A 24,245-nucleotide genomic window follows, 5' to 3' on the forward strand; every position below is an offset into this window, starting at 1 on the left:
CAGAAGTAGCCCCTAGGATTCAGCATCTTCCAGGATCCAGCAATTGAGGGGTCAACCATTCCTGCCCCTGCCGCACCCAAGTTCCAAAAGGCTATTATGGGCCTCTGAAGGACAGAAGGAGGCTGCCAGCAGTCAACCTCAGAGGAGGAAAGAGAGGCTTTGCAGATAGCCAACTGACTGAAACTGTTCCCAGCTGTTCTGCTTTTACAACCTGAATGGGAAGGTGAAGTTCCAGAACCAGGGGCCTCACTGAGCTGCATGAGTGTGGGCTGTTGTCTGGCTGTGTGCTACTGCGGCTGTGTAGCTGCTGTTTCCAGTGCCATTTGTCTAATATGTGGGATAGAAAGCAACTATACTAAGAGCCAGATAAAAACAAGCTTAGAATTGGAGCGCCAAAGGGGGGAGTCTGCTATGCGGAGGCATCCTGGCAGTTCTGCTGAGGAGCTCCTGTTGCATCTCTTGCTGTCTTCATGTGTTGGATCCCCACCTACTGTCTGGTTGCCGCATATTCCAGTCCCTGAGTGCCAGGAAGATGCCATCTTAGATGCCTTTTGTTTAAGACTTCAAAACCCTGGACACTGCCTTGGGTGAGATAACACGACACTTATGGCCTCGGTGCCTCTTTGTTTTCCCTTGTTTGTTAAATAAATCCTATGTTGTTGTTCTCCGAACCTGAGTTGCCTTGTAATTGTGTGCACAGATGAAGAACTCAGTGACCGGTAAACCATCCAGGCACTGTTCTTGGCCAGTTTCAGTGCCCTTATTTTCCATATCACTGGGATAACAGCATGAATAAAACCAAGCTCCTGCCTTCATACTGCTTCCACTTCACATGATGGTTAAATTACAGTAGAAACAAGTTGAATGATAATTAAACTGACTAGTGGAATAAGAAAAGTTAATGTCAAAACAAAACAACCCAGGAAATCCTTATTGCATGTTAACTGTTACTATCAAGTATGTGAGGAGGGTTCAGTGACATGGTGTTGAAACTTCAAAATGATCCAAATAGTGTGGTTCTATCTCAGGGGTCAGGCAGAGCTTGGAGTGAGCATTTGAACCCAGCTCTGTCTGACTTCAAAGTCATATTGAACATTTTTGTAGGAGAGACACAGAGAACAGCTGCCCTGGTCGTGCAGTTCACAGCTCAGAAGGCATGAAAATTTAGGCAGCTTAACTAGAATCCTTGGTGGGAGAACATTAGGGAGATAAATTAGAAAGAAATTGGGTCTCAATTCCTACTTTGAGGAACTTAGTGGTTCTTAAAGTTTTGGGAGCAAGATGTTTACAAGCAAGGCATTAAATCAAATACCCAGCCTGAGGTATACATGAAAAAGAAATTTCTAGATTTTTACCTAGAGACCTTTTATAATTTGTGTCTGGCCACAACAAAAGTTGGTTTGTTTTTTTTTTTTTTTAGTTTTATAACATTACTTAAAATAATTCTCATTATTCCTATGAGAATTTGATTATAATTAGTTTTATGACAAAGGTTTAGTGTTCAGTGATGGCTTTTTCTAAATAAGCATGTAATTGAAAAAAATAGGATGAGAGAGAGAAAGAGCATAAGCGCTGATAACTTTCAGGCTTTCCACGTGTGAATATGAATCCAGGAAGATAAACAATTATTGGTCTGTACTTTCTAGAACAATGCTGTTTAATAAGTTTCCATGATGATGATTATGTTCTTATTTCCAGTGTCTAGTACAGTAACTGCTATCCATATGCATAGACAATAAGCACTTAAAATGGGCTGGAATGACACAGGAATTGTTAATTACATTTAATTTTAATTAGCTTAAACTTCAATTTCAAGGACACTTAGGGCTGGCTACTGTGTGGGTAGCACAATGGAAGGACCAGAGGTCCTGACAAGTATGCAGCTATTTCACAATGACTGAGGTTTCCTGCTCTCCAGACCTTCAGTTCATTGATTATGAAATGTCCTAATGTTTCAGATGCAGAAATGCATATTATGCCTAGGGAAGAAAAGGCAATGAATGGCTAAGGAAGTATTTGGAAGAGTCATCTGTCCCAAGCCAAATCAGTTCTAGGTAAAACTTCCCCATGATCTCTACCTGGCAAAGAGGAAATCCTTCCAGCGATCATTTTCAAAGCTCCTTACACCCCTCTCCACCCCCCCAAACTTCACACTCTTTCTCATAGCTCCTTTTCCTTCACCAGGTCACTTCATAGCAGCTGAAAATGATGTGTCCTGGTGTCAGAGTAACAGGTCCAGGTTCAGCTAAATATTAAAAAGCCCTCTTACCAGACTTTGAAAATAAAACTTATAGGGGCAGTCCTTTTTTTCTAATTAATTAATTTTTAATTGAGGTAATACTGGGTACCCTCATCAGGTATTGCCATCCACCACCAAACACCAACAGTCCATCACCATAGTCCATTGTGCTTTGTTCTCTTTGTTTTTAGCCCCCCAACCCCGACTTGGTGCTTCAGGAGTCAGTTCTCAAGGGTTAGTTTTTAAATTTCTCTTTGCCTGACTCTTAGTGTAGTTTCTCTGTAGTCCACATATTAGTGACACCACTGGTGTTTCTCTTTCTTATTGTTTCACTCAGCATTATCCCTGCTAGCTGGCAGGATGGTCTTACAGGAGCACAGGTAGCAAGAGAAATAGCACAGCTCTAGGGAGTGATCACAGGGGTCCTGCCACTTTGCTTGACTCGCAAGATGTGCGTAGCTTTGACAGGTTATTTGAATCTGGCTTCAAAAGCAAGTTCCAGTTGTCCTCCACTTTGTGTTTTATGTTAAGAAGAAGAAGAAAACATAGTACTACACATTTAAAATATGAAATTTATAAATTACCTTAATCCAGACAAAAAATACAATGATAGCAGCTATATTGTTGAACTGTATTTGCCAGTATGCCAGATGCTCAAAGTTGGGGAAAGTATTTTGATCTTCCAGAAACTGCTGTAACACCTCCACGTTTGATGTTCTGTATATATTAATTCCTATAGCTATCACTGATAGCTAGAGAACAAAGAATTGAAATATTATTACAGAGGTTTGGCAATGTACAATACCTTAAAATGACTTTTTTTTTTTTACCAGTGTATTAATTTTGGGGGCCACCATTATACTTCCTCAAAGACATTCATAGAAGTTACTCATGTAAATAGTGAGTGTCACAAAGCAGGTAAAGCAATGTATTGCTTGTACTTCCTTAGATGGGAATAGAAATTTAATGAGCTTTGTGTGCAGGCACACACAAACACGAGAGAGATACCACTGTGTAACACAAATACAGCAGGGAAAACTGCTTTATCCTGCCATTCTCATTTAAACTACTATCTACCCTTCTGCTTTCTTAGCCTCATCTTGCGCTCTGATTTTTTTTTTTTTCAATTTCTAGCTATACAACAAATTTCCTCTACCCAACAAATACATAGTGGATGCTTATGTACATAGTGGTATAGCAGACATCAAGAGAAACAAATATAAGTAAAATACATAAACTCAGGCCTCCCTACTGGCGCAATGGGTTAAGCACAGCACTCTGAAGCTATCTGCAAATACTCAACACGAGTTCTATCCCCAGCCAGGGAGGTGACCCACATGGTGCAGCAGACATCTCCTGTCTTGCTCACTGCTCCCCTCAGTGATCTGCCTATTCTGCTCCCCACTCTGGTGAATCTGCTCACCCCGCTACACCTCTGGCCTGTACCCCAGTTCAGTGTAAATAAATTAATCTTCAAAAAAAATCTTTAAAAAAAACAAAAACAAAAAACGAAAACTCTATCCTCAAGAAACTTGTGGCTGGTTCAGACCAGACAAACACACATAAATAAATAAGACAAAGACTACTACATAGTTGGCATCGCAGACCACAAGGGTTGAAAGGTAACTTGAGACACACTAAAAAGGAGAATTGAGGAAAAGACACAATAGTGGGGATGAGGAGGACTGCTGTGAAAAATGTGGCAGATGTTTCCCAGGTGCTTATTTCTGGACCTCAAAGACACACAACTGTCACACCTGCTTTGCTGCTGGCTTATAAAACCAGATGATGGGCATGGAGGCTGCTCATAGACATTACCATGGACTAAGGTATATGTGTAAAAGTGCCAGTGGGTAGCCAAAACCACCTTGCCCTCTCACAGCACCTAAATCCAAGATCACGTGGCAAATGCCATGATCTTGGCTGGCCGGTCATTACGTTATCCTTTCCTGAGATCACCATCCAGATCACGGCCTGAGGAACTTATCACAGTAGACTTGCTGGCTGCCTACTAAAGTGGAAAAAGCAACTTCATTACCTTCCTTCCTTCTCTGAGAAAAATTTCCAGAACTAATCTTACATTTTTGTTCTGGTGGTAGGAATATTTTTCTTTGAGTTCTTTGGGATACACTGAAAATGTTTTCCTACACTTCACTTGAGAGGGAAGGGCTGACTAACCGAATCCAACAATAATGCCTTACCCAACTGTCAGTAGACACAGTCTTTTTTCGTTCTGCCCAGGACAAATATTTATAAAAATACATGGTCTTTATACGGCATTAATATCATATTAATAAGTAAACTTCCTTGAGACTATTAAAAAAAAAAACAAGGAATAAGAAAAAAAATATGAGGAAAGAGAATTTTCTGAAAACCTGGGTGATTATGTCAGTCCTGAGTCTTACAGGATTCTCACTTTTAGCTATGAGAGAACCACCTTCTTAACGTAGGATTCTTTTTAGCAGGGACTCTAGTTTTGTTCATTCCTATAACCCCAAAGCTTCGAGCAGTGCCAGGCACATAGTAAATGCTCAGGAAACATTTATTGAATAAACAAATGAATCATTTATAGCTGTGACTCCTACTAATCAACAACATTTTGCATTTAGAATTCTTCTACGTCTTCTCCTTTCAGTAATTGTTGAGGGTTTTGAAGATTATTGCTTAGGAGAATAGGTGACTGAAGTGAGTCTGTAGGTTTCAGAGTCAATGAGAAAATAATGTCAAAGTTATTCCAAGATACAAACACTGATATTTAGAATATCCTTTCTTTTTTATAAAATTTATTTATTTACACATACAGAACTGGGGTACAGGCCAGAGGTGCAGGGGTAATGAGAAGATTCACCAGAGACAGAGTGGGGAGCAGAACAGGCAGACTGAAGAAGTACACTGCTGATGGGAGCACAGAGCGAGACAGGAGAGGTCTGCTGTGCCATGTGGATCATCTGGGCTGGGGATCGAACTTGCACTTAAGTGGCTGAGGCTAGCTTCCAATGCTGCAGTTTAACCCACTGCGCCACCAGAGAGGGGCAATATTTAGGATATCATTTCTTTTTAAGTTTCAGGTGGACTTCAGCAAATTTGGACTCTTGACTCTTTCATAGGATGGAAGGCATAATGGAGCAGGTCAGAAAAGGTTTCAAAGGAGACTCGTAGCCCTTCCTTGTTCCTTATAAAGACACTGTCTGAATTGTTGTCTTGGCAGTACTAAGACTTAAAAAAAAAAAAAAAACAAGAACACTAGCACAGTGAAGCAAATTTTCAAAGAAACACTTGCAAAATTCTGTGGGTGCTGAGCCAAAGAAATTACTTTTAATTTCCCTGATATCATCAGCTATTTTTTCCAGTGATATCCAAAGTAGAGAGAGACAATTCATTGGAATGTGGGGAGAAAATATTAAAACATCTAGACAAGTGATAAGAAAGCATCAGAATTCTATTTGTATTTTCTTTTATTTCAATATTTTTAATTATTTGTTGTGTATATTTTTCTAAATGTACCTATTCTACAAGTGTACCCACACAATTTATAAATTAATACATTAGGGCTTTTGTCAGTTTTCACAAGTAAGTGAAAAAAAAAAAAACCTGAATGCTACTCACTACTTTTTGTGGATATTGAAGACATCTGGTAAAAAAAGAAGGCTGTTATTATTTAACATAATATCACCCTTACTTTTTCACCATTATTCTCAGTGACCTAAATATAACTATATCCATATCAACTGAAAAGCAGTTTGCCCAGGTGAGTTTCAAACATTTGTTTTCTAGAATAATTTTGAAAGTATATGGACTGCCCTCTGCATTGTGCAGTATGAAAACTATTTTTAAAATTTATTTCTAGTATCATCACCTTTCTGTTTCCTTAAACACTGAAGTTTTTTTGAAATTGTGCTCATTAGGGATATGGTGAGAATTATTAGGGGACCAAGAGTTGACCACAAGGAACGGTGCTCACGATGTCACATGGCCATCGTGAAAGAAGAATGCACCTGTTACTGCATCAGGGTGGGATGAGTTCCACACCCTATTTTTTTTCTTTTTAATGATTTTATTTATTTATGCATACAAGAACTGGAATGCAGGCTAGAGGTGTGGCATATGATAGGAGTCACCTGAGACAGAGTGGGGGAACAAAAGAGATGGACTGATTGAAGTACACTGCTGAGGGGAGCAGCAGGCAGGAGGTAGGACAGGAGAGGTCTGCCACACCATGTGGGTCACCTCCCTGGCTGGGGATTGAACTCGTGCTGCAGTGGCTGCGAACAGCTTCATAGTGCTGCACTTTAACCCACTGATCCACCAGGGAAGGCCCTTCACACTTTTGTTTAAAGAAACTTTTATTTTAAGTAAAAGCTCTTTCTGAAGTATACATGTATGTGGCTTGCAAGGAGGTGACAGAATGGTACAGGACCTTATTGTGAAGATTAAAGGAAATTCTACATATGAAAAACATTTGGCACAGTGCCTAGGACAGAAGCTTCTGGAGTAGTGGCAATTATTATCATTTTTATTATTGCTCCCACTATTATTGTTATTGCCATGCAGTACACATGTATATAGTTCATTTTATGTCTCAAATATTCTTTTACTCACATACAAACGAGATTCTATATTTAACAACACATTAACATAGTAATAAAATACTTAATAACATTTTTTATATTTCCCAAATTACTCAAGTGATAATTTGGCAACAACTTGATGTACATGCCTCATAAAACTCAGGTGAATTTTTTTGAAAGAATAAAAATCAAAAACAGGGTAACAGAAGCCAAGAAGCAAGAATACTAATAGGATAAAACATCCCTATGAGTACCTCTGTCTTAGGCTGTGGAAAGGATGACTTTTTAAACATGGGATAGATAAGTATGTCATTGTAGGCTGAAATGTGCAACATGGCTTTGTGAAAGATTGGGTGCTATTGTTGGAGGGAGAAAAGCTTGTAAAATGACATTTCTACATGGAAGCCTCTGGAAGGAAGTGATTAAGATGATGCTGAAGGGACAGCATCTTGAACAAGTGTTAGAAGTTATTAGAGAGTCGGGCCCTCCTGGTGGCGCAGCGGGTTGGAGCCCAGCACTGCAAAGCTGGCCATGGCCACTTCAGTGCGAGTTCGATCCCCAGCCCTGGAGGTGATCCACATGGTGCAGCAGACCTCTCCTGACCCACCCGCTGCTCCCCTCAGCAGTGTAGTTCATCGATCTGCCTGTTCTGCTCCCCACTCTGTCTCTGGTGAATCCTCTCACTGGCCTGTATCCCAGTTCTGTATGTATATAAATAAAATCTTAAAAAAAAAAAAGAGGTTATTACAGAGTCAAGGGTGCTCAGGGAATATGTGAGGTGTCCTAATATTGCCTCACTCATAACTCTGCCTTATGATTTCTTGCGCATCTTACAGCAAGCATGTATGGCCATAACTTGTATATCATTCATAGGGAATGATAAACTGCAGGGAGGTTTTCTCTGCCACAGCAAATATTTTCAGCATGTCTCTTCTTGCCCTAAGTTTACACATGTATAGAAAAATAGAAATCAGTTTTTACTTGCAGTTGAAAACTATCATTATCACTCCACTTATTCTGAGGTTTTACTATTTGTATAGTAAAACTATACTTCCCTCTATAGTAAAACTTCTACTCTACTCCCTCTCTACTTTGAAAGGGTCAATCATACACAATGGCTGTAATTAGTAACATTGAGATTGACAGGAAAAGGAAGCACTTCTAGATGTTCCTTCTGGCGTATCAAGATCTGCAAAGCTATACTCAAAGACTCTAGTTAATATGCTTTTACAAGAGAGGAAGGCTTTGGTGTCATTCTCAAACCTACCACAATGATCACAATATCCAGACAATTCCAGAAACTCCTGAAATAGTGTAGCTTGTGAATGCGGATTTCCAGTATCTCTTCCACCACATAGTAAAGGATAAAGAGACAAAAGATAATCTCACAGGCTGCCAGGAAGAAATCAAAAGTTGTGACATATCGGATCAGCTTTACAGGCTGAAATTGCCAAGATGGAATCACACCGCCTGTTGCTGGGAATTCAACCAATAACCTGCATTGCAATAAGAACAATTAAAACAATAACAACAACACATCTGTGCAGCCAGGGAAGGACGTCCGTCTGCTCTGTTTCTGCACTGCAAGATAGTAAAACCGCTGCTACCCATTACCCAGACTAGTGGCAAAACCTTTCCACGGCAGCTCGTTACTCAACGCTTGTGGAGTTTGTGCTACAAAAGGAACAGGACTTCCTGAGGTCTCCTGAATTAAAGAGTGCTTCCTCCCCAGTTTTTCCCCCCCTTTATTTTTCTGCTCTCTATTCTGCTCAAAAATGCTGTAACTACTTTTATGTAGAAGATATTTAACAAACTAGCTTCTATTCAAGTTTCCATTAAATGCCAAGTCACTAAGCAATGAACAATATAAGAAATATGTCAGGCATTTAAAACACACATGATCTGGTTGAGAAGCAGAATATATATTTTACACATATATATAGGACCTGAGTTCCTAATTCATTCATTTGGTAACACCCAACAAGGTACAAATAGTTTCCCTTGGGGGTACTTCTGACTACCTCTCAAACCAGTTACAGTTTTCTAGGTGTCTAATTACAGTTAATAGGTAGATGTGACTTTTTGAAACAGTAATGTATATTTTTTACATTTATATGATGGCACTGATCTTTAGTGCTTTAGTATAATTTCTCGCAAAACTGATTTTGTAGGTGTCACTCTGAGAAAGTCAGGTGATTCATTTCATGGTAGCCTCCCTACTAAACAGAATCTCCAGTGCTTTTACTTTTAAAACTTTTGAAAGTCAACCAGTAGGCATAACCATCTCTCACATTATAGGATGGGGAGCCACACCTTGAACCTGAGACTCTAGGACTGGTGCAGAAGCAGCAATCAAGTGCAGGCAGGAACTGTGGCAAACTGGCCAAAGAAACATGGAAATTTCTCTTTCCTTTTCATTGTAAATTCTTCTTCTTCTTTTTTTTCCCCCCCCTGCTTGCTGTACTGGAGAGCAGGGATGAGAACCAAAAACTCAGGAAAGCAACACTGAAACTAAGTCTTGTGATTAAGTCTTGGGGCAACCTCACAAGGGAAGTAAGTGGTCTCTGTGTGCCGAGTCACTGCTCTCTGGCCTGTTTACACTGTGCATTTGTTACCCACTGCAGAAACTCAGACAAAGCTGTGGAGAAATGAAGTGTTTGCCTTGATAATATTTACCCCTAAAGTATGGGGAGGAAGTAAAAGACACAACCGACATCCTCAATGAATTTATGCTTCCTAAACAGTTAAATCGAGTTGCCTGCTAGCTTTTATCTCTTTCTTTCCTCACTAGAATCACTGGGAAGGTTCGATAATAACTGCAACATATTTTCTTTCATTTCCAATTATAAGTGTTACTGTTCTTAATGTGATATTTTCTGCAAAAGTTGCTAAATATAAGGACAGAGAAAATGCAATGGGCCTTGTAAAATGGAGTTGAACTTAGACTCAAAAATGATCACAAAATAAGGATATTATGAAAATTAATCCTTCTTAATTGGTGAATAGTTACATGTGCGTGTAATCCAAGTTGGCTACATTTGGGTGTTGCCAAGAGGATTTAAGTGGCTGAATTCCAACTGCCTTGCTCTACTTTTTCTTTTTTTTATAGCACTGATTACCTTCTATCATGCTATTTAATTCATTTCTTTATTGTTTCTTGTCTGTTATCTATTTCCCCCACAACTCTTCCAATTCTTCACTCACTGATGTATCCCAAGAGCATAAAGCAGTATTTGGCCTCTATTAAGTAGCCAATAAAATTTTGCTGGGGCCCCAGAGAAGCCAGAGGAACCTTTGTCAGTTTCCTAATTGTCACTTAAGTGGTCATGACATCAACTTTGCACGACCTGTAGAGGGTGCCTGTGGTTGAGTCTTGAATATGACAAGCACCTGGTATTCTACTGAACCCAAATGTAGCTAAATTGTGCTGTATTCTCACAGCATGGACATCACATCACCCCAAAGTGGGAAACTCAAGGAAATGAGTCAACATTTGATGGAGGCCTGTTGCCTGTGAGCATATAGGTCTGATCATTGTCATCAGAGATAAGACAAAGGTTAGAAAACAATGTGCTTTTTCTGAGAAGGCTCAGATGAACTTGGATCAAACTTAGGCTTCTTCCCAATAGAGAATATCCTTGAATCCTAGCTTCCTTCTCCCAAATACCCTTATGTCAATAAGCCTGCCATTTTCATCTCTCCTTTGCTTTCAAGCTCTAATCCTGGGTGCTCACAAATAGCCAACTGTAGGTGTATCTCTCGACTAAGATGTGCATATAATACACAGGGAGGGCAGGAGTAAGCGCCCTCAGTACACACCTGATCACGCAGAACAGGTTGATGTTGGCGTTGTACACAGAGAAGTCAATAAAAGTCGCCCTGGTTCCTCGGTCCAGCCAGACGTTTTTCTTGAGGTTAGCAACTTGAGCAGCTGCTTCCTCTCTTGTTCTTGATAAGTCCAAGTAGTAGCCAGCTCCACTGTAAGTTGCAATCATCCCCCAGTGGCTACTTCCATTCAAGTCTTTTTCACTCGTGTAGATCCAACTAATTCAAAAAACAATGCAAACAAAACAAGCAGGTGAAGTCAGGGGTACACGCAGGCGGCAATGATAAGACTGTTGGTTCCCGCTAAGAGAGCATGTGCCATCAGTAAGTTTAAGTCTGATCAAACAGGGTAATGGGCTTGGCATGGTGCTTTCTTATTTCATTCGCTGCAGCCAAGAGGCCAAGTTCATGAAGTGCCACCATTGATAATGGAGTTTATGACTACTCCATAGATCATGTGGGAATTGAATGCACAGATATATACAGAGGCTCACTTAGGAGCTAGATTCTTCGTTGGGGATATAAAGATGAACCAAGATCCTTTATCATCAAATTTATAACAAGTAGGGAAAGAATAGCTGTGATTAACTAAAAGAGAAGGTGGATGATTATAAGAACCCAAAGAGAAACTTTCCCAGAGGTAAGTTATCTTAGTTTGGTAGCCCAGTGATGGGAAAAGTGGATCTTAGACAGCCTCAGGTTGAAGCCTTGTTGCACCCAGGCATGGACCGTAAAAAGATTCAGCCTTGCCTGGTGGGAATGCAAACTAGTACAACCACTATGGAAAACTGTTTGGAGGTTCCTCAAACTGCTAAACATGGAGCTTCCCTATGACCCAGCAATCCCACTCCTAGGTATCTACCCAAAAGACACAAAAACACTGATTGAAAAAGATACTTGTACCCCCATGTTTATTGCTGCTTTATTTACAATTGGAAAAACATGGAAGCAGCCCAAATGCCCAAAAGTAGATGACTGGATTAGAAAGATGTGGTACATATATACAATGGAATATTACTCAGCAACCAAAAAAGAGAAACACATGTCTTTTGCAGCAACTTGGATGGAGCTGGAAAAGATCATGCTTAGTGAGATAAGCCAGAAAGAGAAAGAAAAATACCGGATGTGTTCACTCATAGCAGGAGTATAATGGACCAGGCGAGAAAATAACAAAAATAATGATCAACCATAGACCAGAGACATTCTGTGGGGGTGGAGTGGGGAATGGGATCAAAAACGGGGGGGTGGGAGGGAGGGAAATGCACGGGACTATGGTGGTGGCACAGGGGTGATTTGGTGATGGGAAACCCGTGGGGATTACAATGAAGATGAAAAAAAAAATGTGCAAAATGATGTAAAAATAAACTAAAAAAAAAAAAAAAGATTCAGCCTTGCACAGGTGCATGGGAAGGGCATTTTCATGGTGAGCTAGGCAAGGCCAGAGAGGTACACGGAACCCAGCCAGAAGTTTAGTTTGGCTCCCATATGATGAAGAGAAGGCTGAAAGTGTGTGCCGACTGCAGGGCAAGCATGGAGGTTGATGGAAAGCAGATAACAGGGATGATCTGGTGGCAGGGGAACAGCGAGCGTGAACAGAAAAGACTTAACTTTGAAGATCTGAGACATCTTTCCTGAGTAAAGTCTGCTGGCAAGCTTGACTGACCCAGAGCTTGGCTAATCAACAGCTCTCTTCATGGACAGAAACCTACCCTGTCTGATCAGAGTGGCTCACTGTGCCTGAGCTGTCCATAGGGAAAAGGTGGTTTATGCTGAACACAGGCTTCCTTCAAGGAGTCTAGGACTTTGGTTTGTGCGAGATTGAGCATGCCCATGTGACCATCCCTCAGGATCACTTAATGATAGAATTTCAAAGAGATGTCCCTGATAGACAACATTTCACACTGGAGAGATTCTGCACGTCCTGTGCAACAATGCAAGTGGAGACCTTTAAGATCATTATGCTTCGTTTCACCAGGCTTTGCCCCCTGGCCTGTGTCTCTCATTGTTTATACTTGACAGCTGCAATCAACTTAGAGAATATGACTGTCACGCTAAGTCCTGTGGAGCCTTCCAGTGAATCACTCAACCCACGTGTGGCCTTGGGAAGCCTGAACAGCTCAGGCAGCGACAGCCAAGGACAGGAGGCCGAGGCCAGAGTGATGATGGGAAGGAACGAGAAGGGTGGAGAGATGACACTGTGGTTACTGTTAACAGAACTTTGCGACTGATTTGGAAGCTGAAGCAAGGGAGTCCTCAATCTGATTCTGGAGTCTCTTTTGGGGTAAAGCAAAGATGGTAGTACCAGCAATGAGAAGAAGAGCAAGTCCAAGAGGAAAGTGATGAATTCAGTGAGACTCGCTGAATTACAGGAACTGGTGGGACATGTAGGTAGAATGAGTCTCTGAAAACAGGAGTTTGTTTCTGCTTAGTTTTCTGCTTTTTAGTGACCTCAGTCAGAACCAGGAAAGGGACCGCTCTTGGGCAACATGCCTGTGTGTTGACACTCAGTGCATTTGCTGATGAAGTAAGTCATCAGATAGAGATGGGAGTAGAAAGGATCTGCCTGTCAAGAGAAAGACAGGGATCTAAATGTAGAGCCTGGCAGTGCAAGTAGGGGAGATGGATGAAGAGGGTACAGAATTCAGAGAACCCAAAGTTTACTGTCATTCACAGCAGTCAAATGAATCAGGAGCCAACACTGCTGTTTCTGCAGATATGTTGAACAGGATGAAGACTGAGAATCTGTCAGCAGGCCTGCTAACTAGTGGTCACCAGTCACTTCCAAGCCATGTCAGAAGTAACAGTTTAAGTTTTAGGGGTGTATCAACAGTGAGGAAGTGAAGTCTATTTTCTCAAGAAGTTTGCAGTCGGAGAAGGGGAAATGGAAGTAACAACAGGGTCCAGGGGCCTTAACATCAGTTCATACAAGGCAGATTCCTCACCCCATAGTGGGATTTATGCGTTCATCCAAGCAACCTGCAGATGCTGAATGGGTATCTACACCCACCAGAACCACTCCACTCGCTCCAGCTATAGCATGGCTAGAACCCCTTCCCTCGGGAATTGTGGGTGTTGAGGGGAGCTGAGGGTAACACAGGCACTCTAAGGCATAATGAAATGCACAAGGGACATTTTGGAGTTTTGAAGTTCGTGTAAATTTCTGCTTTGTTCCAATTTTAGCTCTGAATTGGCAGTGTCTCCATTTTTTCATCCATAAAATGGGGATGATATCGATTTCAGTATTATTTTGTGAAGAGTAGATGAAATAATGCGTGAAATCACTTCTTAAATAGTGATGGACAAGTGATAATATAAATTCATTAATGGCAAATATACAGACCACTGGCAAATAAAAACCACCACTTGAGGTCAACTTATGTTTTGTAGTTAAGAGAAAAAGGAACATTTAAAAGCAAAATTATTATGCTAACCTGGAAAAGATGTCCTCTGAGATGATTTAATCCCTTTACTCTCCTATTTTACTAAGTTTCCTTTTTACATACCCTGGTACCACATAAGATATGTACAGGTAACAGACAAAGAGTTTGAGCATGGACAAGGTGTTTGCCTCCCATGGACAAGGTGTTTTCTGGATTTTCAGTTCCCAGTAAAAGAATCTAGATGAATTGACAGAAATTGTTTCATGAGACAATTCTAGCCAAAATCACTCCCCCCGGGACACTGTCTCCGAGATGTGCAACATAAGGTTGAGAGCTCTTCTTATTACTTTATAAAGCTACTGCCATTCCAAAAATAACTGTCCGCCCTAACACAAAAGTTGTTTAAGCACGATTACCAAAGGGGACAAAAATCTGCAAATATACAGATTACAAATACATACTCAAATCACAAGCACACAGATGAAAGACAGGCTTATGTCAGACAGAAAAGCTGTCTCACAAAAACTAATTGCCAGAAGGTGATAAAAAACATTTTCTTAGTGAACAACCTAGTAAATGAAGTACTGGATCTGTAAGAACAGAGTGCAGTCATCTCAAATGAAACCTCTGCTGAGAGGGGTAAAAATAAGAGAAAAACTTCAGAAACCGAAGGTCCTTTCTTAAGCACAGCCTTTGGTATAAGCATTGAAAACTCACAGAAGGAGCCTGAGGAGGAATGACTGAGGCCAGGACACGTGGCCGTGAGCCACACTTACGCAGTTCCGTTTCGAGGACCGAATGGAGCCCTGTCTTCACTGCTGACAGAGTAGACGTCGTAGCACTCTTTAATCTCCTCTCTCAAGTCCTGCGGAATCGAACAGGAGCCATTTCTGACTTTGAGTTGCCGTATACGTGCTACGCCCAGCAGGAGGTTTTCATAGTAGATGAAGCTTCGGTTGTCGGCTTCGGTTCCATTGCTTGGCTGTGCCTTCCAGTACAACCCGTCCAACAAGGCGCCCCCTGTGAACTGACAGCAAAGAGCACATTTTTGAAGGGCCCACACTTGCTCGCTGTGAGGTCTTGGGTAGGGGTCCCCTTTGAGCCAGGGTTCCCACAACCGTAAAAAAAACATCTTTTGCTCAGTTGCTACACTGGGCAGAATGGGTGTTCAATACATCATAACCTGATTTTTGTTCTAGACTTAGTGGGGGGTTGGGATAGTGGGGACCCTGCACAAATCCCCAGCCAGGATCAAATTCTTTCCCCCTTGCTGAAACAGCATCCCATATAACTGTGGTTCTAAACTTGTAGGAGATGAAGTGACCATAGCTTGAAGTACCCATCTGCCACCTGGTGGATTTTTTAATTGTCTGTACCCTTATGCCACATGGTAAATTCTCCAACCCACGGCTGCAACTTTTTTGGTTTGGCATTTCTTATCATGGAACTGTGGCTATGTGACAAGTCTCTCTCGTTAGTTTGCCAGTAGGGAAGATGGCTAGCTCCTTCTCAGAACCTTATCAGATGATCAATTGAGATGTACAGATTGGCCCAGCTGAGGTGAGGAAAGACGTATATTACATAAGTGTGGTCTGGGTGCCAAGTGTTTTTACGCATTAGTATTAATACATTTCTGTGATCCAGTTTTCTATCTTTAACATCAACAGCTTTGATTCCAGGTTTTAGTAAGAATGACTAAAGTATCTCTCCAGAAAGAAACAATCATTTCCTTTCCAGTTTCCTTCCCAAATGTCTTAGATTCCAAGAACCCTATCTTCCCCATCAGTTGAACATAGTATCTCTCCTGTGGTGTCACTCATTGCTCCTCTGTCACTATGTTGGAATTTGAGATAATCTGTGAAGGGGCTGGGTGGGAATTCACACCAGAGATCTTTGATACAACATGCTTGCCTTGTACATGCCAGCAGAGACAGAAACAAAAGACAGACAAAGCAAGACAAAGGAGCCAGCTTCTGCCCTGAAGGGGACTTATGTCCTACTGCTCAACAGATTCTTAACTTGTGAATGACTAAACGAAGTATAAACTACCATAAGATGTGTCTAGGCTAGACAAATGTGTGAGGCTAGGAAAAAATGCATGCTTCTTACTTCTTAGCTATGCGTAAGCACTCTAAATCTTGGTTTCTTCATGTACAGCCTGAAGCCTAAGATTAGCACTTAGTTTAGTGCTTAGATTAGCACCGTGGAGATTGACCCAGTAAGGTATGAAACCCAGGGCCAGGTACATGCACAGTTCTTGGTAAATGTTAGTTTACCCCACTAAGAGGGTAGGAACACTAACTCTGAACAATCCACCAGAAGTTATAACTTCTCTCATACTGTTAAGTGCAAAGCAGGCCCTGTAGAGACCACTGAATTGAATCTAGGAAGAGAAATGCATCATTTCCAGTGGAAAGAGTTACTTCCAAAGTTATTTGCAAATACCTTCCAGAAGTCCTCCATTGAAGAAAGAGTTTTAAAGTTAGTTTTCTCCGTTTTGGACACTGGGGTGTCTAGGAAGAGCTGTGACATTACCCGGGTATAGTAGTAGACGCTGGAGCTCATCATCCCGTAAGTCACTGGAACACAGAAAGACACATGAACTCTGCAAGGGATCGTCACATTCCAGGAGGATGAGCAGATACTCACAAACTCTGTTTTTCCTTTTCCCAATCATTCTTCTGTGTTATCTGTCAAGATCTCTGGCTTAGAAAATAATTAAATTAATTATAGATTTTGCAAAACAAAATTGGCTAATGATTGAATGTCAACTTCAGATCGGCAGCCTTTCTCTAACCCTGGGACTTACACTGCCTATCAGTTTCGTCTCCTGCCACTTCCCGGATAGGTGCCCCAGGCCAACAAGCTGATGGGCGCAGAACTTCAGTGGGACCAAGCGCCTCAGCTAGGTCTGCACACGTGCTGCCCACTCTGCAATAAAGTGGCACTACTCACTCTGTGCCCAGATCAATTCTCTGGGCTTTATGCCCAGCTCTGTGCCCTCAGGCTCACCTCTACAGACTCACCACAGGGGCTCCTTCTCCTTTGGTTTCTAACACAGTCAGCCAATAGGAGGTCAAACAGGAGATGTAGAGCCACGGAGAGAAAGCTGGAATCATGCATGCCCTTTGCTCCTGCTCTCCATTCCCTCACCTCCTGGATGTACTATGGCTGGGGCCCTCTACCCCAGGCCACGGCTGCTAGGGAATCTCTTTTCCCAAACTACACTGGATTCATGCTGCGCCACTGTCCCCCTTGTCCCCACAGGCCTGGAGATGGTGGCCTTTCCTGAGTATTTCATCTCCTTTTGCTGGTCCTTGCGACTCTGCTCCACTGCTGTACATATACTCTTCCTTTTCCTTTAATGCCCACTGTGGGTTTTCTATCTCTTTCCTTCCAGATTGTTGACAGACACAGATGCATCTGCCTCCCACCTACCTATTCAGTTTTTTTTGGAAGCCTCTAGACTCAACTTATACCCCTGTTGCGTAGACCATCGCACTAGCCCGCCCTGAATGGACTGAAGGGAGCTGGAGATAATTTATAGGTTTAATAGGCTACAGGAAACAAGGTGTGAATCTTGGCCATGCTTCCCACTTGGTACATGACCTGTACATTGCTTAAACTTTCAGTTTCCTCTTCTGGAAGATGGAACAATTAGTAATTCCATATGATTTGGGGGTGTTTAAATAAAAACAACTAAGTTATCCAACACAGTGACTGACATTTAGATGTCCTCATATTTCCATAGTTACAAATTTCAGTACTTTTAACAGTATTGTCTTATGATATGATTCCTACAGTTAGGACAAAAAGCTTCAAGGGAAAGGAAACATGTTTACACTTCTTTTGGAATACAGTTCTCAACACCCAGCAGGTCTTTGGTACTTAATACTTAACTGACTTTTTATTGCTCTTTAAGCATGTTGAAATACCTTAAAAACTCTTAATAAGTGATTTTAAGGTAAAAAATCACTTCAGTAAAATGAAATGTTTTTTAGTAAAATCTCTCTCCCACCGCATCACTGAAAATTAAAATTATTAAAAGAGAGTAGATAATAGTGATTCAAGCACAAGAGTGTTTTGGAGTCCATCTCAAGCCAGCAGTGCAGCAACAAGACACATCATCTATGTGGCTTGTGGGCCATGTCTAGAAGAAAAGGGATGTTTTCTGGTCTCTTTAGTTATGGTCCCTAACCTGTCACTTCTCAAAATTGTGCTGAATGAGAATTAAAGGCCTAGACCTAATCCATTCATATTTATGGGACAGTGGTGAGTTGTGAACATGGACAAGATGCAATCTCTGCCCTTAAGGAGCTCATAGTGTCCCTGGGGAGAGTGCTGCCCACTCCCCCCACCCACAGAGGCACAAGCTGACAGGGTACTGATGGGTAGTAGCGAAGAATCCACAAGGACAAAGAAATGATTACTAAGTTGACTTTTTCAATTGATTTGAATTTAGAATTTGCTTTGGATTGACTGATTCATAGATATTATTCTGGAACTTTTTTCTTTTTAAAGGTTTATTTAAGTATGCATACAAGTACTGGGGCCTATGCCAGATGTGTTGGAATCGGGTTTAGAGGATTCATCAGAGATAGAGTAGGGAGCAGAACAAGTGCATCTACTGAAATACGTTGCTGAGGGGAGCAGCAGGTGAGGCAGGAAAGGTCTGCTGTGCCATTTGGGTCACATCCCTGCCTGGAGATGGAACTTGTGCTGTGGTGGCTGCAGATAGCTTCATAGTGCTGAGACTTAACCCTTGTGCCACCAGGGAGGTCTCATATTCTGGAATGTTTACCTGTCGGATTTTTGATGGCAAACAGAAATTTTGACAAATTATTGAAAATTTGTAACACATAAATGTATATGTAAATATAAGTATGTTAGCCACTGAGTTAAGAGAGCATCGCCTTTATTTTCCTACACTTTCAATATAGGTTTTTGCTTTTGAAACTCAGGATCTTTATGGAATTTGACTTCACTGAAAGTGATGTGACAGTCCCATTTGGCTGTAGCACCACCTTCTGGACATCCAGAGTAACAATGCTATTTCCTTTGAAGCATGATTATTCTAACACACTCAATCAGCAGACATAACTCAGTCTCCACTGTGTCCCAAGTCTAGGCTGGTCCAAGGGATGCCTGTAAGTAGTAACTCCATATGCTCCAAGAAACAGCTATCCTGTGAGTTTGCTTGGCTAGAACTACATGATGTGCAGTCAGAATAATCTGACTTTCACTTTTCTTCATCCTGAGTATCTATCCCTATGTTCATATTTGTAGATCTCAGTGTCTTAGAAAACAACTAAAGTTTTCTAAAACTGAATTTCATTATATAAAAAATGGCAATAATAACATCTAGGGCTTCTGTGCAGTGAAACTAGAGAATTGTATGTAAAGACATTTTGTGTGCTATTAAATTCAATAGCAATATAACATTTTATGTAGTTTCTACTCAGTCTGTGGTGTAGGAAGACCACTTGGAAGTTCCAATGTACAAAGAAAAAAAAAAGGAAAATAATAAGTAAGTATAAACAGTGAGAGGAAAATGTGATAGAAATTTGACAAAAATCTAAGCCTTAAAGATTAGTTAAAAAATAAAAACTCATTGGCCCTCTCTGGTGGCACAGAGGGTTAAAGCACAGCACTGAGAAGCTAAAGCCGCTTCCCCATGAGTTCGATTCCCGCCTGCCCTGGAGGTGACCACATGGCGTGGCAGACCTCTCCTGACCCGCCCGCTGCTCCCCTAGCAGTGTACTTTGTCGATCTGCCTGTTCTGCTCCCCACTCTGTCTCTGGTGAAGCCTCTCGCCGCCCCTGAGCTTCTGGCCTGTACCCCAGTTCTGTATGCACAAATAAATAAATCTTTAAAAAAATAAAAAATAAAAAATAAAAACTCATCTCTTGAATTTTTATGAGAATTAATCAAAACAAAGTAAAGATAAATTGAGAATACATGTAGTAGATACATATTGCATATAAAATGTGTTTAAAAGGTGTTAACTGCTATTATAATCAAAGGCAATTTTAAACTAAATAATGAGTTAAATAAAACTGTCTTATATTGATAGATGATATATGTAGTGATTTAACTATGAGCTCTATTGAATACCAACTTCAAGCAATGTAAAGCAATACTTTCTAGCAACATAAGGATAACTAACAGAACTAACAAAACCACAATCATGTATGGAAACTTAAATATATATCTCTCAATCTGGACAGAGAAAGCTGACCAACAATATCTAGGGATATTAGGGGTTTTTGTTGTATATATGACTTGATGCATATATATCAAAATTTATAACCATACCGAAAGAGATCACTCATTTTTTTTTTAAATATACATGTAATATTCACAAACATTAAGAATATGGTCGGCACAAAGTAAACATTAGTAAATGCCTAAAATTAAGACTGAACGAGGGCACTGTCCTTAGAGGGAGATGGCCATGTGAAGAACAACAGACACAGGAAAAATAGGGGTCAAGTCAAGGATGCCAAAGATTAACAGAAGCTACAACAGAGGCAGGGAATGATTCCCCTCTGGACTTCAGATGCAGCATGTCCTTGCTGAAGTTGCATTTCAGGCTGTTAGCCTTCAAACTGGGAGCCACAAATTTCTGTTGTTTTTAACCAACAAACAAAACAAAACAAAATATATCCCACCCCACCCCACACACCAACCAAGAAATATTTATCCCAGAAATCTAAATTTAAAAGAAAAATATGCACAGATGAAAAATTAAGCCAATTAAAAATTAAATTATTTCTTTCTCAAGTAACTCTGGTTCAAAGAAGAAATTAAAACAGCCACACAATTAAAAATACACCAGATTCAAAGACAGCAGATCAAGGAGCCCTAATCCCAGAGTCCCAGTTCATCTGGCACAAAGCGAAACCATTACCCACAGAGAGACCTGACTTCTTCACCAGTCTTGTGTTACTGTCCATGTCCTTCTAGAGATGTAGTGACGGTCAAGGAACAGGTGTCTGAAACATCTCTATAAAAGTGTTAAAGAAATCCAAAATCATAGAGACAGCAATGAATGATTAGGCTGGAGCTGCTTTAGTCATCATATTAGTAAAAGTTTGTGTATTAATGAAGTACAGGGACCACGAGAGAATGGGAACAGGCTAAGTTGTCAACATTTAGTGAGATCTGCTATGTGCAGCTTCTGAGGTGACTTACTGTCCCCCCTTCTCCTAATGGTGACAGAAGCACAAACTAGCTCGCAATCCATGTGAGGAGTGACATAACAGTCATATTGGGGTGTTATGTCACTTCGGCTTGGGGAAGAGGCTGGTTGGTAATGGGTTCTCTGGAGGTCTGGTTCTTGAGGTGATCTTTGATGGATGAAGAGAAGTTACGATGGGGAGGCAATAGCATAGTGAGCATCTTTTAAGACTCACAAGTGACTTGAAGGACCAGCTGTTGAAGTACAAGGTGATCACAAAGAGTGGAAGTTCAGAAGATGAAAACAAGAACATATAGAGAAATGCTAGACTATTTTTGTAAACATTTAAACTTCTCTTGGAGGGGTCAAAATAATTGGTCAAATGGAAGAGTGACCAGGTTTAATCTGGCTGCAAAGACAGCACTCTGAGGTCAGTGCTTGGGAGTCCAGACATTGGATTCTATCCAATCTGTGGTCCAGAGGCATTCACAGTCATCTTTGTAAAATTTAAACTGTCTAGTCACTCCCCAAATTAAAATCTTGGCTTCCCACTCTAAACTTACCAGACTTGCAGGGTCTGGTCCCTGACGCTTTTCCATCTTCATCTTATTGCAATTTCTCTAGCAACTGTCTCCACTCAGCTTCTAGAATGTTCTGAGCTCTTTTCTGGTTTTGCCGCTCCTTTACTCCCACAGTTTTTTAATTCGCTGACTGGCTCATACTCTTGTTGCAGGTCTCAGAGAGGTCCTCCCTATAGGAGAATTCTCTCCGGTTGTCTCCTTTTGGACTGAATGTATTTTTAAGAGCAGGGTCTAAATATGCTTTTAACTAAAGTATTGAAGAGTCAAACGAGTGGATAAATGAATGCTCTTGGATAGACAATGAAGGTTAAGAAAGGGAAACAGCAATGTACAAAATAAGGCAGATTTGAAAGAAGACAGATTGGAGAGGCACTGCAAATTAGGTGGAGTAGGAGAGTGAAGGAAGACACGAGGATGGCACCAGGCTGGGATGAAGTACTTGTACGGGTGATGTGATTGTTTACCCAGATGGAGGACATGAGTGAGGCACTTTTGGATGGGGGTAGGATGATGAGTTCAGATTTAGGACTGTTAAGGAAGAGATGCCTGAAAGATGTATCACTGGAGATGTGGCACAAATTGTCTCAAGGTGGGCCTATCTGGTGGTGCAAGGGGCTATGTAAGTCTCAGCACTTGAAGATCTCTATAGCCACTGCAGCACAAATTCGAGCCCCAGCCAGAGAGCTGACCCACATGGCGCAGCAGATCTCTCCTGTTTTACCTGCTGCTTCCCTTAGCTGTGTGTTTCAGTGAATCTGTCTGTTCTGCTCCCTACTCTGTCTCTGGTGAATCCTCTCATTTCCCCTACTTCCCATCTCTGGCCTACACTGCAGTTCTTGTATGCATAAACCAATAAATCTTTAAAAAAAGTTGTCTCAAGGTTTGTTCTCAATGGAAGAGGGTAGAGGAGCTTGGAAAGCCCCAGTAGAGAAGGAGTAGATGAAATATGTCTGTGGAAAGAAGCTAAAGAATAAGCCAAAGTTCTGATCACAGAGAACACACTGTTGGAACACATTTCAGAAAGAAGAAAACTAAGAAATGTACAAGGAACATGGAAAGAGAGAGTCACAAAAGTCAAAGAAGTTTCTAGAATGCTAACTGCTATGAAATTCAAGAGAAAGGCTGCAGAAAGAGCATCATAAGCCATGGTCAAGTGAAAAATAAGCTCTTGATGTGTATTTAGTGGCTCCATATGAATATCCAAACAGTGAGGAACTGCAGTTCTTAGACTCCACTAATGAGGAGTCACTCCCTCACGGTGCAAGCGGTTGAAGTTGCAGCACTATTAAGCCGTCAGCAGTCACAGCAGCACAAGTTCCACCCTGGCCTCGGAGGTGACCCACATAGCACAGCAGACCACTTCTGTCTCACCAACTGCTCCCCTTAGCAGTGTATTTCAGTAGATCTGCTCCCTACTCTGTCTGTGGTGAATCCTCTCACCCGACCACCTCTGGTTTGTACCCCAGTTCTTATATTCATAAATAAATATATCTTTAAAAAAAAAAAGGAAGAGTCTGCTGATGAAATAATTTAGTCACAGTCAACAATATTTTGTCCTTACTAATATTATAATGACGAATAGTATCATAGGAGCTTTTCCAAAGAATTCCTAATCTTCATAAAAGTCTTTCAAAGTACTCACAGATGAGAAAACAGTCTCAGAAGGTTAAAGGTAAATAAATAGCTTGCTCAAACTTGCCTCGTGTGTAATTGGTGGAGCTGAGATTTGAACCCAGATTTCTACTATGTAAAATATCTATATTTTTCCTAATTTTGCTGCAATGCCTTTCAGAATCTTACCCACTTCATAACAGATGTTTCCAATATGCAAGACAGAGGGCTAAATTTATTATCTCAGCCATTGAGTAATGAATTTAATGTTATTGGTTATGATATTAGTATTTCCAGAAAAATACTTAAACTAGTAGTTAAAAAGATAGTTTTTGAATAACTTGGAAAGGGTTCAACCCTGGTAATCAATAAGGTTTTGCTAGCAGTAAATCATGCCTGCTTATCCTCATTACCCTGTTTATGGGTCCGACAGTTGATGGACTTGGGGAACGGTGAAGCTATTCAGATAGGCATTTGAAAGTCTTGTAACCCTATTTTATGAACAGTCTGAGTTAGATGATACTATACTCAGTGAACTCCACCCAAAGAGCTTTGCTTAATGGGCTGATGTCTCAAGCCAATCCTTTTTGATTTATTAGTTTACCAGGAATAAGGATGGGGATGATACCATTTCTGCTGATACTGTGAAGTTGATATGAATAGCTAATACATGAGATGAATAAATCTAGATCTGAGATGGTAATATAATCAGCAGATCCCATGATATGAAATTTTTTTTTTAAGATTTATTTATTTGTGCATACAGAACTGCGGTATAGGCCAGAGGTGCAGGGGTGGTGAGAGGATTCACCAGAGACAGAGTGGGGAGCAGAACAGGCAGATCGATGAAGTACACTGCTG

General features: G+C 40.9%; 1 protein-coding gene across 1 annotated transcript in view; it reads right to left on the reverse strand.

The window, feature by feature from the left end:
• Nucleotides 1-24,245, reverse strand: part of PKD2 (polycystic kidney disease 2 (autosomal dominant)) — a 43,231-nt gene that overhangs the window by 15,809 nt on the left and 3,177 nt on the right. Inside the window, exons 2-6 of the mRNA XM_012724252.1 lie at nucleotides 16,458-16,591; nucleotides 14,789-15,039; nucleotides 10,627-10,851; nucleotides 8,075-8,303; nucleotides 2,824-2,991 (exon numbers count right to left, since the gene is read on the reverse strand). Of these exons, the coding sequence (XP_012579706.1) occupies nucleotides 2,824-2,991; nucleotides 8,075-8,303; nucleotides 10,627-10,851; nucleotides 14,789-15,039; nucleotides 16,458-16,591 (1,007 nt within the window). The remainder of the gene's footprint in view (nucleotides 1-2,823; nucleotides 2,992-8,074; nucleotides 8,304-10,626; nucleotides 10,852-14,788; nucleotides 15,040-16,457; nucleotides 16,592-24,245) is intronic.

This window comes from Condylura cristata, unplaced genomic scaffold (assembly GCF_000260355.1).
Source record: "Condylura cristata isolate star-nosed mole 26May11 unplaced genomic scaffold, ConCri1.0 scaffold00012, whole genome shotgun sequence".
NCBI lineage: Eukaryota > Metazoa > Chordata > Mammalia > Eulipotyphla > Talpidae > Condylura > Condylura cristata.